Raw genomic sequence first — 17,975 nt, 5'->3', positions numbered from 1 at the left:
CCGGCTTGGGGCCGGGGGGGGGGGGGGGGGGGGAAGACACACACACGACGGGGGACGCGGGACTCGGCGGCACAAAGGCGGGCAACCCCCAGCCCGCTCCTCCGGGGCGGAGACGGGAGAGAAGCGGAGAGAAGCGGGGACCCCCGCCGCTCCGCTCCCGCGGGGGACCGAGGATGCGCAGCGGCCGGGGCGGGGGGGGGGGGGGGGGGTATATGGGGACCCCGGAGCAGGGCAGATCGCACCGCCGCCCTTTGTCCGCCGCCCCCCGGGATGTGCACGGCGGGACCTCCCCCCCCCCCCCCCCTCTCTATCTCTGCCGGACACGAGTGACAGCGCGACTCGGGCGCTTACCGTGGCGATGGTGGGTGGCGGGTGGTGGTGGCGGCGGCCCGGCCGCGGGCACCGCTCCGAGCCGCGCTCCCTCTGCCGCCGCCGCCGCCGTGCTGCGGGCGGGGCGGAGGGAGGGAAGGGAAGGGAAAAGGAGGAGGAAATGCGCTTGTCACTTCCTGAGCGGGGCCGGCGGAGGCAGGGCCCGGCCCGCACCTGCGGAGCACGGCGGAGAAACAAACCCCCCCCCTCGCCGGTCCGCCTTCCCCGCCGCGGGTCACCGGCGGGGAGCCGCGCACCGGGGGTGTCGGTGCGAGGTAAGGGGGAGGAAAGGAGCTGCGGTTCTGGGGGTTAAACGTAGCTCAGAGCGAGCGTGCGGGGGTGTTTGGAGGGGGGGGGGGGAAACAAACCAATCAAACCCAAAACTAATTAAAAAAAAAAAAAAAAAAAGGCGAGTCCGAGCAGCGCCCGGCTCGGTGGTAGGCACCGCTCTCCTCCTTGCGTTAGTGCCGACTCGCGTGGGGCTCCGCGGCCCCGTTCGGAGGCCGAGAGTGACTCCTGGTGGCACGGCCGGAGGAGGAGGAGGAGGGCTGGACTCCATCAGACCCCATGGAAGGGTCCCCCCCAATATGAAGTAGCCCTGAAGTTTTAGCGCATCGCAGGTGTACACCGTCCGCCACCGTACCCGCCGGCGGGATTTGGCCAAAAATCCCAATCCTTAATCTTCCTCCGTTTTCCCAGCATTTCTTTGGGGAAGAGGCGTTCGACAGAACACAAGCTCAGCAAAATACTGGCAGGCTGAAGGTGGCCGTGGGTCCTCTGCAGTATTCAAAGACACGTCTGCTTGGCTTCACTTGGGAGACGGCCTTTAGAAGCAATCTGCTCTAACAATAACATTTTCCATCCATCCAAGCCGAACTGCGCGCAGCACGTAGGCTTCTTCCAAAAGCGAGCGTAATTAGCGAACAAGGAAACTACATGACAGCTAAAAGGAAGATTTAGAACTCATTACAAAACAGAGCCTAAACATTAATCTTGAACATATGCGAGCAGACAACACAGATGTCATCGGGAATGAATCCGGGGCTAAATTTCATCCACCCAGCTGGATGGCCGGGCACGCTGCTGGCGATGGCAAGTAGGAACGAGTAAGGGCATGTGTGCGCTGAACGGCGAGGGAGGCTTTAGGTGTGTAACTCGGCAGTGCTTCGGATGTCCTGCCCCGCTGGTGCACGGCCCAAGATGCCAAATAAATGTCGAAGAAGACTGACAGTATTTAATGTAATAAAGAAGAAAGGAGGTAAGTAAGCAGAAGAAGTGGGAGAAGATTTGACAACGGAGCAGCTCCTGCCAACGTAGCGAGGACAGATCTCAACAAAAGTGACTCCGTACTTGCTACATATAAAATTAGGCAGGAGGGGCCGGTATGAGTGGACTACGAACAGGAAAAAGGGCTTGATGATGTGAAGGGGCTTTTGCATCAGGCTCCTCCATCCCACTCAGTGTTTGCTTTTCTTATCACGTACTGAGACTGGCAGCAATAAAACACTTGCAAACTCCTTTTCCAGAACTTTGGGAATCAAGTTTGAAAATGTTTTCTTATGGTTTCCCAGCTGAATATTTCAGTAATAAAGCTTGCAGTGTAATTGAATCCATTCCCGTGGCAGCCTTGCACAGTGCAGTCTTGGTCTCCAAGAACCAAGCAGAAGGTTGCTTTCTGTCTGCGTCTGCAGCTCGGTCCAAACCGAGCATTTTCTACCTCTCATCCTCCGTGCTTTCTGACAGATGAGCTGGCTGTGGAGCATTATCAGCCTGTGTGAAAGCCTGCTGCCAAAGCATAAACCTGTTTTCCACAGATAGTATTTTCAGTAACGTTGTTTAAATGTAAAGACTGGTCATGGGTCCCTGCTCTGGTGACAGTGCAGAAGATCTTTGTCAGAAGGGGAAAAGACAGAAATCATTTTCAAGCTTTAAAGAATTGGGCATGAGAGTTTAGTCATCGTGGACAGAAAATTCAGTCAGTTACATTCTGAGCTGATTTAATTTGTGTTTTTGTCTCAGATGTCGGCGCCTTTGCTACCCACTGACTAGGAGCCTTCCTTGTTGAGATGGAAACTCTGTGGGTAGGAAAGAAGCTAATGATCCCCATGGTCCTTCTGAAATTATACTGGGGTCCAAGTCATTAAAACATTTAGCTGTGACAGTGCTAAGCCCTACAGATAGACACAATTTCCTTCACTTCCAGTGCACAGGAGTTGGCTGCAGTTACAGCCTGCTTTCTGCGCAGCCTTTATAACGCTTCGCTCTCTACTCCAGTTTGTTGTTATTCCAGTCATATGCACTACAGTTGCTAACAATTTCAGAAGCGTCCTTTTCACGATGACCTACAACTCTGTGCTGTTCTGAGCACCTGAGCAATCCCAGTTATTTACGGTTTTATCCTTCTGCTTCTCCTGCCAGGCAAGGAACACAGGTAAGAGACTCGCCCGAAGCCAAGCGGAGAGTCCAAGTGTCCCCATCGCAGGCTGATGTCCCAGCCACCCGGCTGGGCCAGGTACCACGTACTCACAAGGACATCTTTGGCTCCACCGAAGGTCTCCAACAGCACAGAATGGAGACCAGTTTCAGAAGCCACACTCCAGTTTCAGGGGAAATCCTGAAATTCACAGAATCTAAATAACAGGGAGCAGAAGTATTTTTAACAAATGTTTCATACCCAGGGAACAAGCACATCTCTGTAATACGATCAGTGTGTTCTAGGTCAGAGAGTATCTGAATCAAGGAGACCTGATACTCAAAACAAGTGAAGCGTTGCTGTGCAGAGAGGGTTGTAATGAGGAGTGTAGTTCTTACTACATTTGGCATACGATAAACCTAAAAATCCTTCTTTTATTTCACAGGTTATTTGCTACACACATGCAACAGCTTTGTGTTTCGGCTTCCCGCTTCGCTTGCTGCCTCCCTCCCTGCCTTGGCAGAGGGCACGACTGCTGAGCTACGGGCTGCCCCAGACTAGGTGCAATGGAAACAGTTGACGGATAAAATAAATAGACCATGAAATACGTATGCGAAACCTCCTCTCGCTTGACTGCGCTAATCACTTTGTCAGCCATGTTTGTGTCTGAATCGGCTTAAGATAAGCCAAGAGTTAGTTGTCCATCATTCACAAGAACCAAGGCAGCTGTGGACATGCCCAAAAGCAGCCAGCACGCTACGTTGGATAAGCAGAAATGCAGTACCCATGGAGTTGAGGCACCCTAGGGTAGGGCAGCAGTCAGCGAGGCTAATTACTCCTGCAAATTGGGGTGAAAGAGCCTAGATCCTTCTGCTGGAAACACCAACTTGTGTTTTAGGGGAAGCATTAGAGAAAATCTAACTGACAAACTGCCTTCAGCCTGCCTTTTCTTGGTTGGCGTTTCAGGCTGGATGCAGGCTTATCACACCATGCGTGCACATCTCTGTGCTGCTAATGAGAGGTTTCAGTTCACAACCCTATCAACATTTCAAATTACTCAATAAACGCACATTCTTCCCACCTCTGCTTGACGTGTGACACTGTCCATGAACACTTGGCGCTGGAGTGACTGTGCTGAGGTTCGTTTCTGTTCCCTCACTAGTGTTTATTAGCTCTGGCTCTCCAGCACAGGCTTATGCACTTGCGATTATCCAGAATTTATATGCTACCTTGCGGCTACATCATTTGTTTGCCTGACAGCACTCAGTTTAATTTCCAGTAACCTAGAAATGGGCTCATTTCAAGCTATACTGTTACCTAACAAATGGAAATTAAGCCACAGGTTGGCTTTTCCCTTATTTGTGTCAAATAAAACACGCCAGCGTTCCTTCTCCTTTGTCTTGAGGCTATAACACCTCATCCCCTTTCACTGAAAGCCCTAGGTATCCATTAATTGTTCCTCAATTTAGCTGCTACCCACAAGGTCAGGCTCAACATACTTGCAGCCAAGGCATATGATAAAGCCATCCCCTCCGCAGGTGTCCGTACCACCCGTTCGGCCAAGGGGTAGGTAACGCTGCGCAGCCTTCCTCTCCTCTTACCCCAGAAAAGGCAGCGAGCAATGGGAGCACAAAGGCAGATCTCCTTACGGCAACGCAAAGCCCTGGCCTGATTATTTTCTATGTGCTCTCCACATATTTTACAGGAGACGATTCGATATGTTAAAATGCTTAGAGGGCCTATAAAATAAAGCAGTTATTGTTGTAGCAAGTCGTGTTCTTTACCTTTCAGCATGCCAAGATTAGGAAAGCAATCCAAGTGCCAAAACACTGAAAATTTTGCTGTATGTTGCTAAATACCATACTTAAAGATTTTGTCTGGTATGAAATAACATAAATTTTGGCAGCCTTTTACCAGGCATCCTGGAACACAGGAGAACGGACATAGCGGAGTATATATATGCAGATTTTCCTCACAATGGCTACAGTGCTGCCAGTGCATTCCTGGAACGTGGAAATACATGGAAGCCAGCGTCAGTGATGAAGAAAAGCATGCTGTGCCTAATATACCAGAAAAGCTATTCAAGAACTCATCCTTACGTAAAAATAACTCCAGAGAAGCTGCCAAGAGCAGCTTCGTAGCTTCATGGGTGTCCATCCACCTCGTACATGTGGCTTCACTCTGCACACCTGGATGCAAAGCCCAGTTGTGCTAAGTGAGTGGTCTCAGTTCACCACCTCATTTGTCCATTCAGGCCTTTGACCCTTCAGCCCCAGAGATGTCACGGCCTGCACCAGAAACCTGTGCAGAACCAAAATAATTTGGACACAAGTTACATGAGAGAACATCTCCATTTCTAGCCACAGACACGTTCCCTCAGAAGAGAACTTTCTTCATTGCTTAGAGACAAGGATAACGCAAACGTTGTGAAGACGTCAGCCCAGCCTCAGAGAGTGCTCTGGTTCCGTACAGCAAATCCTGTACCGCAGACACAGCTTCCATATTGGTATCCTATGGTCAACCCTTGAAACACCTTATTATTGCACTGAAGGTGTAGGGCAGTCTGCTTACACCACTGTTTATTGCACACTTTATTTGTTCTCCGGAGACTCTCACACCTGAGACCTGTGTGGTGGGACATGCACTTCTTAACTCAGGTATAACCAGCTGTCCTGTAAATAGCAATGGCAGGATTAAAACCCCAAACATCTGAAAGCTCCTTTTAAAAATCATTTTGAGAAATAGAAAGTAAAAAAAGCTGAAAGTCTCCTGTCGCTATAGGTGTCAAATACCCTAAATGCTATGATACAATCAAGGCAGCTGGCCGTTCCTGGTTTTCAGAAATGGTGCTGCAACATTGGTTTTGAAATCGAGAGGGTGAGCCCATAACGCAAACACTTATTTCAACCTGATGCTCTCGATAATGATTTGAAGAAATATTCTCCTGAGAGGATAGAAAGCCTGTAATTTTATGCTTCATCATTGCTGGCCCTGTCTGGAAGAGCAGCTGCCATAATTCTGTTAGTGTTTCTGACATAACCCAACAGCTCTTCAAAAAAATGGTAGCTCCCAGAAATTCTTCGTTTTAGACCACAGAATTACACTGAAGTTCAAGAACAGAATATTAATTCCCTATCTTCTAAGCCTTCCAAAAAAATTAACATTTAAAAAACAGCCTACAGACAGCAATGCAGTTGACTATTTCGGCTCCTTAAGGACTGTTAAATGAACATACTTTCTTATAAATAACAAGTTGGTCACCAAGAGGGAAGTCAAGGAGAATGGGAACATTACCCTTCCCTCTGAATTTTCTGTGTTCATTCAGTTGCGTCATGATTTTCATGTCTGGTATTTCTCACTTTTTAATTTATATAAACATGATTATACAAATATTTACTTCAAGAAGGTACTGTGATGCTGAAAGGGCAAAGGCTTTTTGTCTTGAGAACCTATTTACCCTACGCTCTAGCAGAGTCCCATGTGTAGAAACTCCCCTAGATCTGACATCTCAAACCAATACTTATTTCCTTAATTTCACTTGGTCTCCTCTTTCAGGTATTTCATCCCGACAGTTCACATCCCTGATACACCCTGTAAAAATCCAACATAAATTGCTGCAAGCTCTTTCAGTAGTACAAGCCCCACAACAACTACAATGGCCTCTCTCAGTAAATGCCTGAAAAAGAGAATCCCTAAATACAGTTTGCTTGGCAATAGCACATATCAGGAGTCAGGTATCAGATGTCTGAGCTGCGCCAAACACAGATGTTGGTACTGCAAGAATAGTCTGCGGGCTCAACTGCTGCTGAGATCCACGGAAGATGTCAGTTTTACTACCCACAAACCTCACGTTTGACAGAGGAATCACATACACAGTCCTCAGATAGCAAAACAATACCAGTAGAACATATTTCAAAGGCTGCATTTATTCTCCTGTAGTCTGGCGTTGCAGCTGAAACCAAGAGCCACGCAACCGTGTGGTCATGAAGATACCAGCCTTCATGACCTACCATGAAGCACTGCCCAAACTACAAGCAAAAACTCACTCCTCCTAACTCACTGCTTATTCCTCTGCCTCTTTTTTTTTTTCAAGAGGTGTTTCACTGAAAAGCATCAACATTTAGAGATCATACCTTCATGAAGAACCATCTAGCAAGATGAACTGCCCCAAATCAAGGACATTCTTTGACACGTCATTTCCAAATCCTACTAGTCAGAAAAAAGCCATTGCTTAAGTCAGTATTAGAGCTCCTCCCTAGACTCCATTATTCATAAAATACCAGGTTTCCAACAGAGCAGATTTTAAACAGTAAGCCTTTGGTTATTATTGCCTTAAAATAAATCTTCTAAAACATGTTTAACAAGCATTTTTCTACTCTCCAGTGATACTTGAAAGTGCTTGGGCCTGTGAAAGAATATGCAAACTCAGATGCAGAAATCCTTAGTTTCAAGCAATAGCTTGTGTGCTCGTTTGAGGCTAAAGAGGGGCCATGACAAATTTAGGAATCAAAACCTTTCCACGTGTGAGAGCCACTCCATTTTTCCACTCCCTACCCATCCTCCCTATAAAGGCACCTATCTGCAGGCTTGCTCTTTTCAGCTTTATTGAGCATGTTACTAGAAAACTTTTATATGGACCTGAGAAGCAGACAGGCACGGGAATTCTGCCCCAGAACAACACACAGATGTGAAGACGACTGCCGACAGCCAAAGCCCAGACCCTTCTCCATGGCGAAAACACATTCCTGTCCCAAACTCCTTCAGACAGTTAGCATTTAAGACTCCCAACAATAGGCCCGTGACACCTTTGGGCAGCAGGATGACATTTTAGTGGTGACGTTAGTGTGTGTATCTCCACCTTATGACTGGACCCCATAATGCCAAAGGTAAAGCAGAAGAACTGCATCTCTGAAGACTTGCTGCCTATGGAGCTATATACAGCCCAGAAGCGGTAGGGAAATGCTTGAAGTGGAAGCTCTCAATAATCCATGAACTTGGGCAAATAATGAGGTAGGCTGGAAGAGGAGGTTGGTTCTCAGCCTTTCCCCACCTCTAAGAAGCCTCCCTGATAGAAAATGTATTCATATAGGAGGAAATAATTCCAAAAAGAAATACAATAGCTGTCCGGAACATTTGGAAAACAGCAACATGATAGCAAGAGAAAATAGCGAATTACTATCATTGCTTCCAAATGCCTTGCTAAAGATACTAATTGAAAGTGGTTGATCATACAACTTGCATGACACACTTAGATGATTTCTGATGCTAAAATTTCTGTGTAACCATTTTAGGAAACTTATTTTTAGCTTTACAAATGATATAAAAATACTACCTAGAGAACAAAAATCTAATGATAATCAGTCCTATGAAGAGGAGAAAACAATACTTGTCCTGAATGTTACATATCTTTTGGAGCGTGAATCTGTAGTTAAATTCCTCCTAACTGATTAAAGAAAATCCATGACAGCCATGACTTTATTTTCATTCCATGATTAAATACATATCATGCCTTCGTTAGCAAAAATTACAGACAGGAATAAAACAGATGCCCTAAATGCATCCTGCCAGAGTACCTGCCAATTAAAATTTGCTTGTATTAACTCTACCTGATGCCAAATTGGCTAAAAAAATGTCGTAGACTTTTTATTGAGGTTGTTATCATAAGTGTACTTCGACTCCTTTGTACTACTCCATCAAAAAAATCCTCTGTCTGAATTACTACTTACATTTCATAGCACTCCTGTCGGCTGCTGGAAGCCTGCTGGGCAGATGCAGTACATCGTACTACAATAGTCACCCAAATGATAACAAGACCGTGGTTTTGACACTCAGGCTGGGAACGCAAGCCTGACCAAATATGCAAAGAGCTATTCACTGGGACTAAACTTTCTCACCACTGGTGATAGACTATTCTTCCAGTGGAACCAGTATATCCCATTTTGCAAAAAGATGTAAAATTTAGGATTGCTACCTTGAAGACATCACCAGATGGATCACAGAGGGTGGACTCACCACTGTGCAAATAATACCTCATTTCCTATCCTGGGAAAGGACTATAAGTATTTCTTGAGCCCTTAAAGATCTCCTGAACCCTGGAAACTAGGAGAAGTCTGGAAACTAGGAGAAGCAATTCTCTGATAAGCAAACATGACCTTGCCTGTGAAACAAAACCTGACTGCCTGATAGGGCCTCCTTGATGTTTGAAAGAACAAGTTGATTGTCACCTGCAAATGTGTCTGTCAAGGCATAAAGAAAACTCATTTTCCTACCTTTCAAGCAATAGTAGTGTTCTGAAAATACAAAACAACAGAAGAAATAAAGGCAAAGAAATTAAGCAAAAGGATCACATGCAGAGGTTTAAAAAAAGAAATTTTAAAAAGGAAAAAGGAATGGCTAGTTATGCTTTGAATTCTTTTGGATTTATGCAGCTAAAGTTTGTCCTGAGAAATTCACTGGAAAACATGCGGTTGTTGGCTCTTAAGACATTACTATATAGCAAATTAATAATGAAGGAGGCATATGTCACATGCTAGTGAGACTGTAACATCACACCTTTATATATTTATGAGATCAGTGAAAATAACTGACGAAGCATGCACACATTCAGGCAAGTGAGATTTTTAAAAACACTCCCTCCGTGGGAAAAGATTTGAGCTATATCAGCAGAGACAGAACTATGCTGAGTCTGAGAATCTCTGAAAATCTGAATTTAAAGCACTAACTGGTCCTTTTTTGCAAGTGCTATGGCTTTTATATCCATTTCCCCCCTTAACAGCTACATTCATATTCACCTAAGAAAAAACCAGAAGATCCAGCACTTACATTGCAAAAGCTTGTTGCTTATTACACCACACAACAGAGAAATGAGATTTTTGTTTTGTAGAATACCTTTGCCTCTTATTGGTCACTGATTACCAATACAGAAATTAAATACCAGAGAATCTTTGTGTTCCAAACACAAATATCACTCAGTTACATTAGTCTCCGTATTTACAATGCCTTATTTCTCTCTCACTTACAAACGTGCAGCTTCCCTAAAACAAGTGAGGTTGTAGCAAGGACAAAATTTACGGGCAAGTTATGCAAAGCTGAAATGTTTCTAGGGCAATGTTTTATAGTCCCTTAGAGTTCCATACAGAGTATTTTACTGTGTACTCAAAGAGCATTTATTTATACACGTGTCTGAGGTTTTCTGTCAGGTTTAAAGTTCAGACTTTTCTCAACTAATCTAATTTGTCCAAGATGGATGGCCTCACTTTTTTCCTTTGGAAAACCAATGCTGTTACACTGTTTCCAATTCTTCCTCCAAAGCAAAACTTGGGTGTTGGCAGCTCCTCCAGAATTTCAAATCCTGCCAGACAGAAATTAAAATGCTTTTATTAGAAGGAAGTAATTTTATTCTCCTCTTGGATAACCCTTTGCAAACCATTCTTTATTTGTCTGGAAAGCTTGCAAGTCAGTCACTCTGTACGTTTATAGGACTGTATTGTTACACTGCACCACTGCTTTATACAGCTGAAACCCTTCCATGGATAATAAAAATCTTAGCTGGCTGACTCACACAAATTAATGGCAGAAAAGATGATAACTTGCCAGTAATTTTAGTTCCCCAGAAGGGATGGTTGTTTTAGATCCACACTGAGTTTCAAGCCTCAGGCATGAGATTCAGGAGCTAACCAGCATGTAAAAAAAAAACCCTTCTGGGTGGATCAGAAAGGTCGCTGAGGAGGTGACGTAAAAGGTCGCGGTCACAGACTTGCCAGTTCCCCTAAATATGGGTAACAATGTTACCCCGATTTCAAAGAAATCGGATGGGTGAACTGGATCTGGTAATAAAGAACCGAACAAGTATCACCCGGGTATACACTTTCCCAGTGTAACTAGACTGAAATCCTCATCCTCCAAAATACAACAAAACCTGTCCTCCCCTGGCACGTTGGCACTGGCAAATGCAGAAGCTGTAATTCCTGAGGAAAACATAGGGAAGACAGGCTGAAGTATTTACTAGTCACTTTATCTTGTCTAATCTTGATCTGAGAAAGCCAACACACTAACATAGACATTAAAATTCACCCATCGCATCCTTGAACAACCATAATTTGGCACATGGTTCTGTTCAACTGCTTACCTTCTCTGAACTCATTCAACAGCTCCTCCTTGGTCCAGTTGCAAGACGTTATGAGGAAAAAGCCCTCTGGTTTCAATACACTGCAGAGAGATCTCACGTACTGCTTCCTCTTTCCCACCGCGTTATCAGGATTAAGGCTTATGGCATCAAAAGTCCCCTTGTCAATACAAATCTCAAATCCTGACAGCTCAGCTGATGGAGCCAGGAAGTCTTCTACCTAAACCAGAAGTCTACAACTGTGAAAACAATCTTCTTCTCAGGAGTTCCTGAATCTTTAAAGCAAACCAATACTTTAAAATAAAAAGCCTCAAACCTATCAATAGGTGTGCTTAGGAAAAGGTTACGCACAGGCTTTTCACACTTACAATGTCCTGTCAGCTTCTTTCTTCTCTACGTATTATGTGATGATCTATTTGCTGTAAAGCCCATGTATACACCTACCCATCTAAAGCTCAAACTAACACGCTTGAAGTTCATTCTTTAAATCATTATTTGTACTTTGATCCCTGGTTTCCTAGGTGCTGCATGCTAAGCACTGTACAAACACAGAAGAATAGACAGTGCCTGCCACAAAGAGATTACCACTGACATACAAGAACAGAGACATCATACAGGTACAGAGCTGGAGGATAAAACAGCGTAGTAGAGAGAGAGCTCAGAATGAAAGGCAGTCAGAGAATCACAGGATGGCTGAGGTTGAAAGGGACCTCTGGAGGTCATCTGGTCCCACCCCCTGCTCCCGCAGGGCCTCTCAAACTTCCTGCTACACAGCTACTGGTAGGGATTCTGTCACTTAAGGATTTCATCCTCTATCTCAAATCTGAAATTCAGAATGCAGCAGCTAAAATACAGACTCGCCCAATGGCGATCTACTATTCTGCTCCCTGCTAGAAGCAGGGAAGTCTTGTTAGCCCTAATGACTATTAGAAATGGGAAAAAAAAAAAGACCAAAAATCTTCTTGCAAATACAGATTTATTTGGTTAAGAGTTCTCTCACAAATGAATGTCAAAATACATCATTAATATAGTACACTGAGTACACCCAAGTATCAATTAGGTCATTTAATCTTGGGTTCAATTGCTTTCTATTTCCTCACTAAACTTTCTCTCAAAACTTACCTTTAATTTAATGTCAGACATCCCTTCTTTCTCTCTTACTTTTTCTGAAAGTTGTATTGCAGAAGGAGAGTAATCAATCCCAGTGAGATTCGTGTAGCCAGACTTTGCCTAGACAGAAACAGAGAATCTTAATCAGTGTGCTAGCAATTTTTTAATCCAACAAGTGTATTCCCTATCTATAATCCATCTCATCTCTCCTCCTCTTAAGGACAGGAAAAAAATCCAATTTACTCAGTTTTATTCCTGTTACCATTACAAGAGCTAAATAGCTAGGGGAATGAGCTGAAATAACTCCATTCTGCCTAATACCTCATCAAAAGAACTGTTGACTGAAAGCTGGTTTATGTCAACAAGTGGAAAACTGAGCAGAACTGTGAAAAGTAACACCCTGGAGGGGAACAGGCTCTCTTATCTGTACCAAAAGTAACCTAGAAACCAGGAATTTTCAGTGATGAAAACATGTGCCAATGCCAGATGCTTCAAAATAAGAAGAAAACCTCTTTGACACTGTCGTGGTTTAACCCCAGCCAGTAACTAAGCACCACGCAGCCACTCACTCCCCACCCCACCCAGTGGGATGGGGCAGAGAATCAGGAAAAAAATAGTAAATCTTGTGGGTTGAGATAAGAACAGTTTAGTAGAACAGAAAGGAAGAAACATAATAATAATAACAATAATAAAATTACAATAAAAATAAAAGGATTGGAATATACAAAACAAGTGATGCACAATGCAGTTGCTCACCATCTGCTTACCAATGCCCAGTTAGTTCCCAAGCCCCGCCCCAGGCCAACTCCCCCCAGTTTATATACTGGTCATGGCGTCACATGGTATGGAATATCCCTTTGGCCAGTTTGGTTCAGCTGTCCTGGCTGTGTCCCCTCCCAATTTCTTGTGCCCCTCCAGCCTTCTTGCTGGCTGGGCATGAGAAGCTGAAAAATCCTGGACTTGGTATAAACACTACTTGGCAACAACTGAAAACACCAGTGTGTTATCAACATTCTTCTCATACTGAACCCAAAACATAACACTATATCAGCTACTAGAAAGAAAATTAACTCTATCCCAGCTGAAACCAGGACACTTACATAACATTTGAGATTGAGCAATTATTTGGTTTATAAACCAAATTATAAGAGCCAAAATATGTAATACATTTTACTAGTACAGCAATCCACTGCAAAATCTTACATTTTTCTAATTATTCATGCTAATGGCTATTTGAATGCAATTATTTGCATGCTACAAGGTCTTCGTATCAGCATCACATAAAAGAGCATACAGAGACTTTCTGTTAGCCTAACTTTGGAGCAGATAACGATAACCCAGTTCAGCAAACTCAGGCAGTGAAATCCTAGCAACCCTTTTGCAAAGCAGAAGGGCACCCTGCATCAGCTGGAGTTGGGAACATGGGTGGGGGGCAGTGACAGATTTTCACTCTGAGGCAGAAGCTGGAGTGACCAGATCTGGGTACCATGTGTGTCAGTTGGTCTGGCTAGATCCAAACCTAACATGAAGAGCTATGATCTTATGGCCAGCTGCAGGCAGTAACAGCAGAGAGAGGGATGAGGCTTGGGTTTGTTTGGGTTTTAAACAATACATGGACTTTAACTAGCATTAAGCAATCAGCTGCGTATCTACTTGTTCCAAAGGCTGATAGCTCGACAGTGAGGAAAACTACAGCAAGAATTTTTTAAAACAGTCCTTCCTCCTTCCAGCAGCCCGTCAGCCCATGTGAGCTCAGTACTAGCCAGCTGTTCTTAATCGAGGACTAGTTCCAGCTAAACACAAAGACCATGTTGTTTGCATTTGATGAAGAACAGCATATTGCTCAGGCTTCTGCCCACGTTCCTCCCCAGAGCAAACCAAGCTTCCTGAGATGCCTATGCTGAAGACTTGGGGGTGGAAGAGTAGTTCCCACAACAGCTCCTCTGTTTGGAAAGGAAGAGCTTGAGTCACTTCAGGGAGTTCCCATCCAATCCTATAGTCTCCAGGGCAGAGAAGGAAAGTTTAAGGATAAACAATACTAAATGCTGCTAAACCTGTACAGCCTGGCTACGTATGGACGAGAAGGGATCATTCACTCAAGTGCTAAACGTGACTGCGCTGCATCCCGCAACTGGACTCCTGTCCTGAAGGTGGTATTTATAAGCACTCTGCTGCTGCTTCTTGAAAAAGCAGATTAAATAGCAGAAGGTAGTTTGCAATGTTACCAGCACTGCCCTGTGTTCCAGCCTCTGGTGCTGCCAGGTAGACACCCTCACTTGGGTGGTGAGTAGCCTTCACTTTGGAGAAGTTTTTCAATACTGTTGGCTCCCACAATACTCAGAAAAAAAGAGAACGTCAGAGCTTGATGTGGCAGCAACATTTCCTCAGAGGAGCTGGAATTTTTGGAAAGCAAACCAATTAGGTCATCAATGCAGCCTACCAGATTCCTGAAGTTACCAGAGGTAGGACCATGGTCTACTGCATATACAAAACCAGAAAGGGGTCCCACTTGTACATCCAAAATCCTCAAAGCAAGCAGAAAGAAGAGAGGAAGCCTCCAATGGCATTTCGCTTGGAGCTTACAGATGGGCAGATGCTTGCAATGGGCGTGTAGAAGACATTTAGCAGTGTGCTGGATGTTTTGCCTTCTAGCTGAGTAGTGGAGCCAGTCTGCACAGGATACAGCAGTCTTCCTTATTTTCACCTTATTTATTACCTGCTTTTCAGATGGCTATTCTGCCTCCTTTTTGTGCAATATTCCCTGCTGGAACTGACAATGTCTCACCTAGTCCCAGCTGCATGTAAGAGTAATTTTGTTACTACACTCCCATTTACTTTTCTTCACTGTTAATGGCATGCCAGGGCCCAGTATTCCCCAACGAACTGTACTCTATGGCACCTCCTCCTGTTCTGACGACGGTTTGATACATACTCTCAAGTAGCTACCTTTTAGAGAGGTGCTGCTGATGTCCTGTATGACTGAAGTTTGACTGCCTTTTTCAGTGCTGCCATTTCTATCACGTTATCAAGTCCAACGCCAATGGTAGAACTGTTCTACAGTAGCTGATGGGCTTGCCAAAAGAATCCTAACCCAATTTTCAAAGCCTTGCAGCTAACACACAAAAAAATTTCTGTTACATCAACTAAGGCAAGTGAGATCCTGAATTATTTAGCACCAATAAACAATGTAATTTTTGAAGTCACTTTTCAAATGGGAACTGGACTGAAAATTTCCTATTAAAGCAACCACAGTACTTTGAGGTGCTTAATGTAAGGGGGGAGGGTGCTCTTACAGCAGTTTAATCGTTTCTAAGAGCTAACAAGCTGTCATTTCCCATTACAGAATGAAAATCAATTTCAGATTTGTAAGTGGGGCCAGTATAAAATTGAAGTCTTATAAATAAGATTTTTCTGTTGGATGTTTCAACAACGATAGAGCTACCTAGCATTGCATTTAACAATCATTATTATTAGGCTAATTTCTCTTAATGACAAACTTCTCCTGTGCTGCAGCGTAGCAGCCAGTCCCCAGAAAGGCTTTAAACTCTTCTAAAATCAAAGTCCACATTAAAAAAAATGCCATTACTAACCTGACTTTGACTTGCAGCCCTTTTGATTTCTACAGTAACTAATGGAGCCAATGGAGAATGTAGAACAATAGAAACTGCGGCAGTATTAACAGCTCCTTTCTTTACCTATTCTCCTGTAGTATTATACCAAAGTATTCAATCAAAAATAGGAAAAAAAATACTGGAAATCCTAAACATCTTGTATCACCGTATAATAACAACATTATAACACTTCAGAACATATCTGTAAGGGGTTTCCACCCTGACAGAAATGGACACTTCTTGAAAAGAAGTGTTAACAACTTTTTAAGTCATTTACATAAAAACCTTGGTTTTAACCACTTTTTACATCGATAATGAGTGTTATTATCAGAACTGAGTGCAGAGAACGGGTCTAGTTTTGCACATGAGAGTACTCTGTGTATTAGTCAACTTAATTTCCTTATCTGGGGGTGTTTACACAACAATGGGAAAAATGCATTTTTAAATGTAGGAAAACAGAAAGGTAAAGTTAAAATAAGTGATACTCAGGCTGATTAATTTAAAGAAATACTGTAAATTTTGAGATCTGAAGTACTGACACTCTGGGCAGCACCAAGAAACGAGAAGTCTGAGCATGTCTACCAAAAAAATTAGATATTTCCATTTGGGAGAACAACATACATGTTCTGTTCCTAGGTCTGCACCTCCTAATGGCACTTCTGGTTCAAGGAGTTACATACCTAAGGCCCACAGGCTGTCTACCAGCCACTTGCAATTACGCCTTGTCTTTGCGACAGGATGTTAAGGTGTATCAGCAGCACTAAGGTAATTTCACTTATACTTTTAAACCGAATGGAAATATAAAACCTGATGCACAGCAACCATTGTTCTGTTGATGCGAAAAAAACACAATGTAAGTTTTAATTTAGGCTGCTTGCTTTATGTCTTTCACGTAAATTACAGCTTGCTACGATTACTATTGTCACTTGTGAGAACTGTATTTAAACTACTACTTTTGGAGCACTGATTCTGTATCAAAAGCACAAACTTTGCGATATACCAACCAATTCAATCAGTAAAACACCGTTTCCAGTTCCAATGTCAAGCACAGGGCTGTCATGGGGGACCTTTTGTTTTTCCAACCATTTGATTATGCGAACCATGCTTTCTTCTCCAAACCTATGAAAAAGGAGGGTTCAAGTAATTAAGATAGCAAAAATGTACAAAAGGTACAGCAAATTTATTTCATTGCTCTCTCTCCAGCTTTTGCAAAGCATCTCTTACTGAAGCAGTTGGGTAACAACTGCCATAGCTCATATTCCACGTTTGCTTTGTTTAAATTAAAATTAATCACATGGCCTTAAAATTCACCAAAACACCAACTCTGGGAGGCGAAGCCCTCCTTATATTAAAAAAGGCGGCAGCACCAGCCACTTGAGCAGTTAAACCTGAGCTCAGGGATAAAAAGCACCTTTGTCAGTAACACGCACCACAACTACCAGCTCACTTTCTGTGAAACAACAGCTGTCCAAGTGCAACTTAGAAATCCGCATTGCAAAATTGGGCAAGAGAGGAACTGGCGGCTTCAAGATTAAAATTCCCCACCATTTTGCCAACATCCAGAACAATTCAGTAACCCACTGAATTGCTGGCTATGTTCTTGCAATGTCTACTTTTATAAAGACATAATAGAAACGCTCTGGTGGAGTTATTTTATTTACCAAATTTCCCCAGCATCTCCAATGTCTTGAAAAGTTTGTGGAGTTATTTTATTTACCAAATTTCCCCAGCATCTCCAATGTCTTGAAAAGTCTGCAGTTCTCTTTCATATGCAGCATCCCAGCTAGAGTCGGGGGAAAAGAACCGGATATTGCAATTAATACTGGGAAAGAATCAGATTAAAGAGCGAGGAGAAGAAGGGGCGAGAAGGCTGGATCTATGCAGCAGTGCCACTTTATGACTGCGGTATCATCTAGGTAGATAAACTGCTCGGGAACACGTTGTCCACCTGGCACCGAGCTGGCGATGCCCCGAAAGGAAAACCTTAGGGTTACCAGACGAGAGTACCTGGGGCACAGCACTGGCCTCCTGCTCCCCGGGCAGCACCACCGGGGAGCCACCGGGATAAACCCCGCCTGGGCCGCTGCCGCCGCCCCCCGCCCGCCCACGGCGGCTGTGCCGCCACTCACTGCTCTCTGGTGCCCAGCACCGAGGGGCTGAAGGGCTCCTCCCCGCGCCCCGGCCCCGGCCCCGGCCCCGCGGGGCGCCCGGGCCGCTCCCCAGCCACCGCCATCGCCGCCGCCATGCCGGGCCCGCACGGCCCGGAAGCACCTCGGCACCATAGAGAGCACCTGAGAGAGGGCCCGCGGCCGCCGCTCTGGCACTTGGAGGACTGTTTCTCGCTGCT

General features: G+C 44.4%; 1 protein-coding gene and 1 long non-coding RNA gene across 2 annotated transcripts; one reads left to right on the top strand and one right to left on the bottom strand.

Moving 5' to 3' along the window:
- The first annotated feature begins 357 nt into the window (after positions 1 to 357).
- Positions 358 to 4,169, top strand: LOC115348507. Its single transcript, XR_003925838.2, has 2 exons — positions 358 to 644; positions 1,069 to 4,169. It is a non-coding gene; the product is annotated as an uncharacterized LOC115348507 (long non-coding RNA).
- A 4,070-nt stretch (positions 4,170 to 8,239) lies between these two features.
- Positions 8,240 to 17,903, bottom strand: EEF1AKMT2 (EEF1A lysine methyltransferase 2). Its single transcript, XM_030031317.1, has 6 exons — positions 17,758 to 17,903; positions 17,346 to 17,411; positions 16,633 to 16,747; positions 12,030 to 12,137; positions 10,911 to 11,127; positions 8,240 to 10,133 (listed from the first exon to the last, which is right to left on the bottom strand). Exons 1-6 carry the CDS (start codon positions 17,871 to 17,873, stop codon positions 10,006 to 10,008), a joined length of 750 nt encoding a protein of 249 aa, XP_029887177.1. The 5' UTR covers positions 17,874 to 17,903; the 3' UTR covers positions 8,240 to 10,005.
- Between the last annotated feature and the right edge of the window lie 72 nt (positions 17,904 to 17,975).

Source organism: Aquila chrysaetos, chromosome 11, assembly GCF_900496995.4.
Source record: "Aquila chrysaetos chrysaetos chromosome 11, bAquChr1.4, whole genome shotgun sequence".
NCBI lineage: Eukaryota > Metazoa > Chordata > Aves > Accipitriformes > Accipitridae > Aquila > Aquila chrysaetos.
Note: the sequence above shows the minus strand (reverse complement) of the source record. Positions and strands in the feature narration are given on the sequence as shown.

Excerpts from the sequence above, each read along its gene's own strand:
- EEF1AKMT2 (XM_030031317.1), bottom strand. The coding sequence starts at position 17,873 with ATGGCGGCGGCGATGGCGGTGGCTGGGGAGCGGCCCGGGCGCCCCGCG. Across the intron at positions 16,748-17,345 it reads GGAGATGCTGGGGAAATTTG|GTTTGGAGAAGAAAGCATGG; the intron begins GTAAATAAAATA and ends CCTTTTTCATAG. Across the intron at positions 12,138-16,632 it reads GTGTTTTACTGATTGAATTG|GCAAAGTCTGGCTACACGAA; the intron begins GTTGGTATATCG and ends GTTTCTGTCTAG.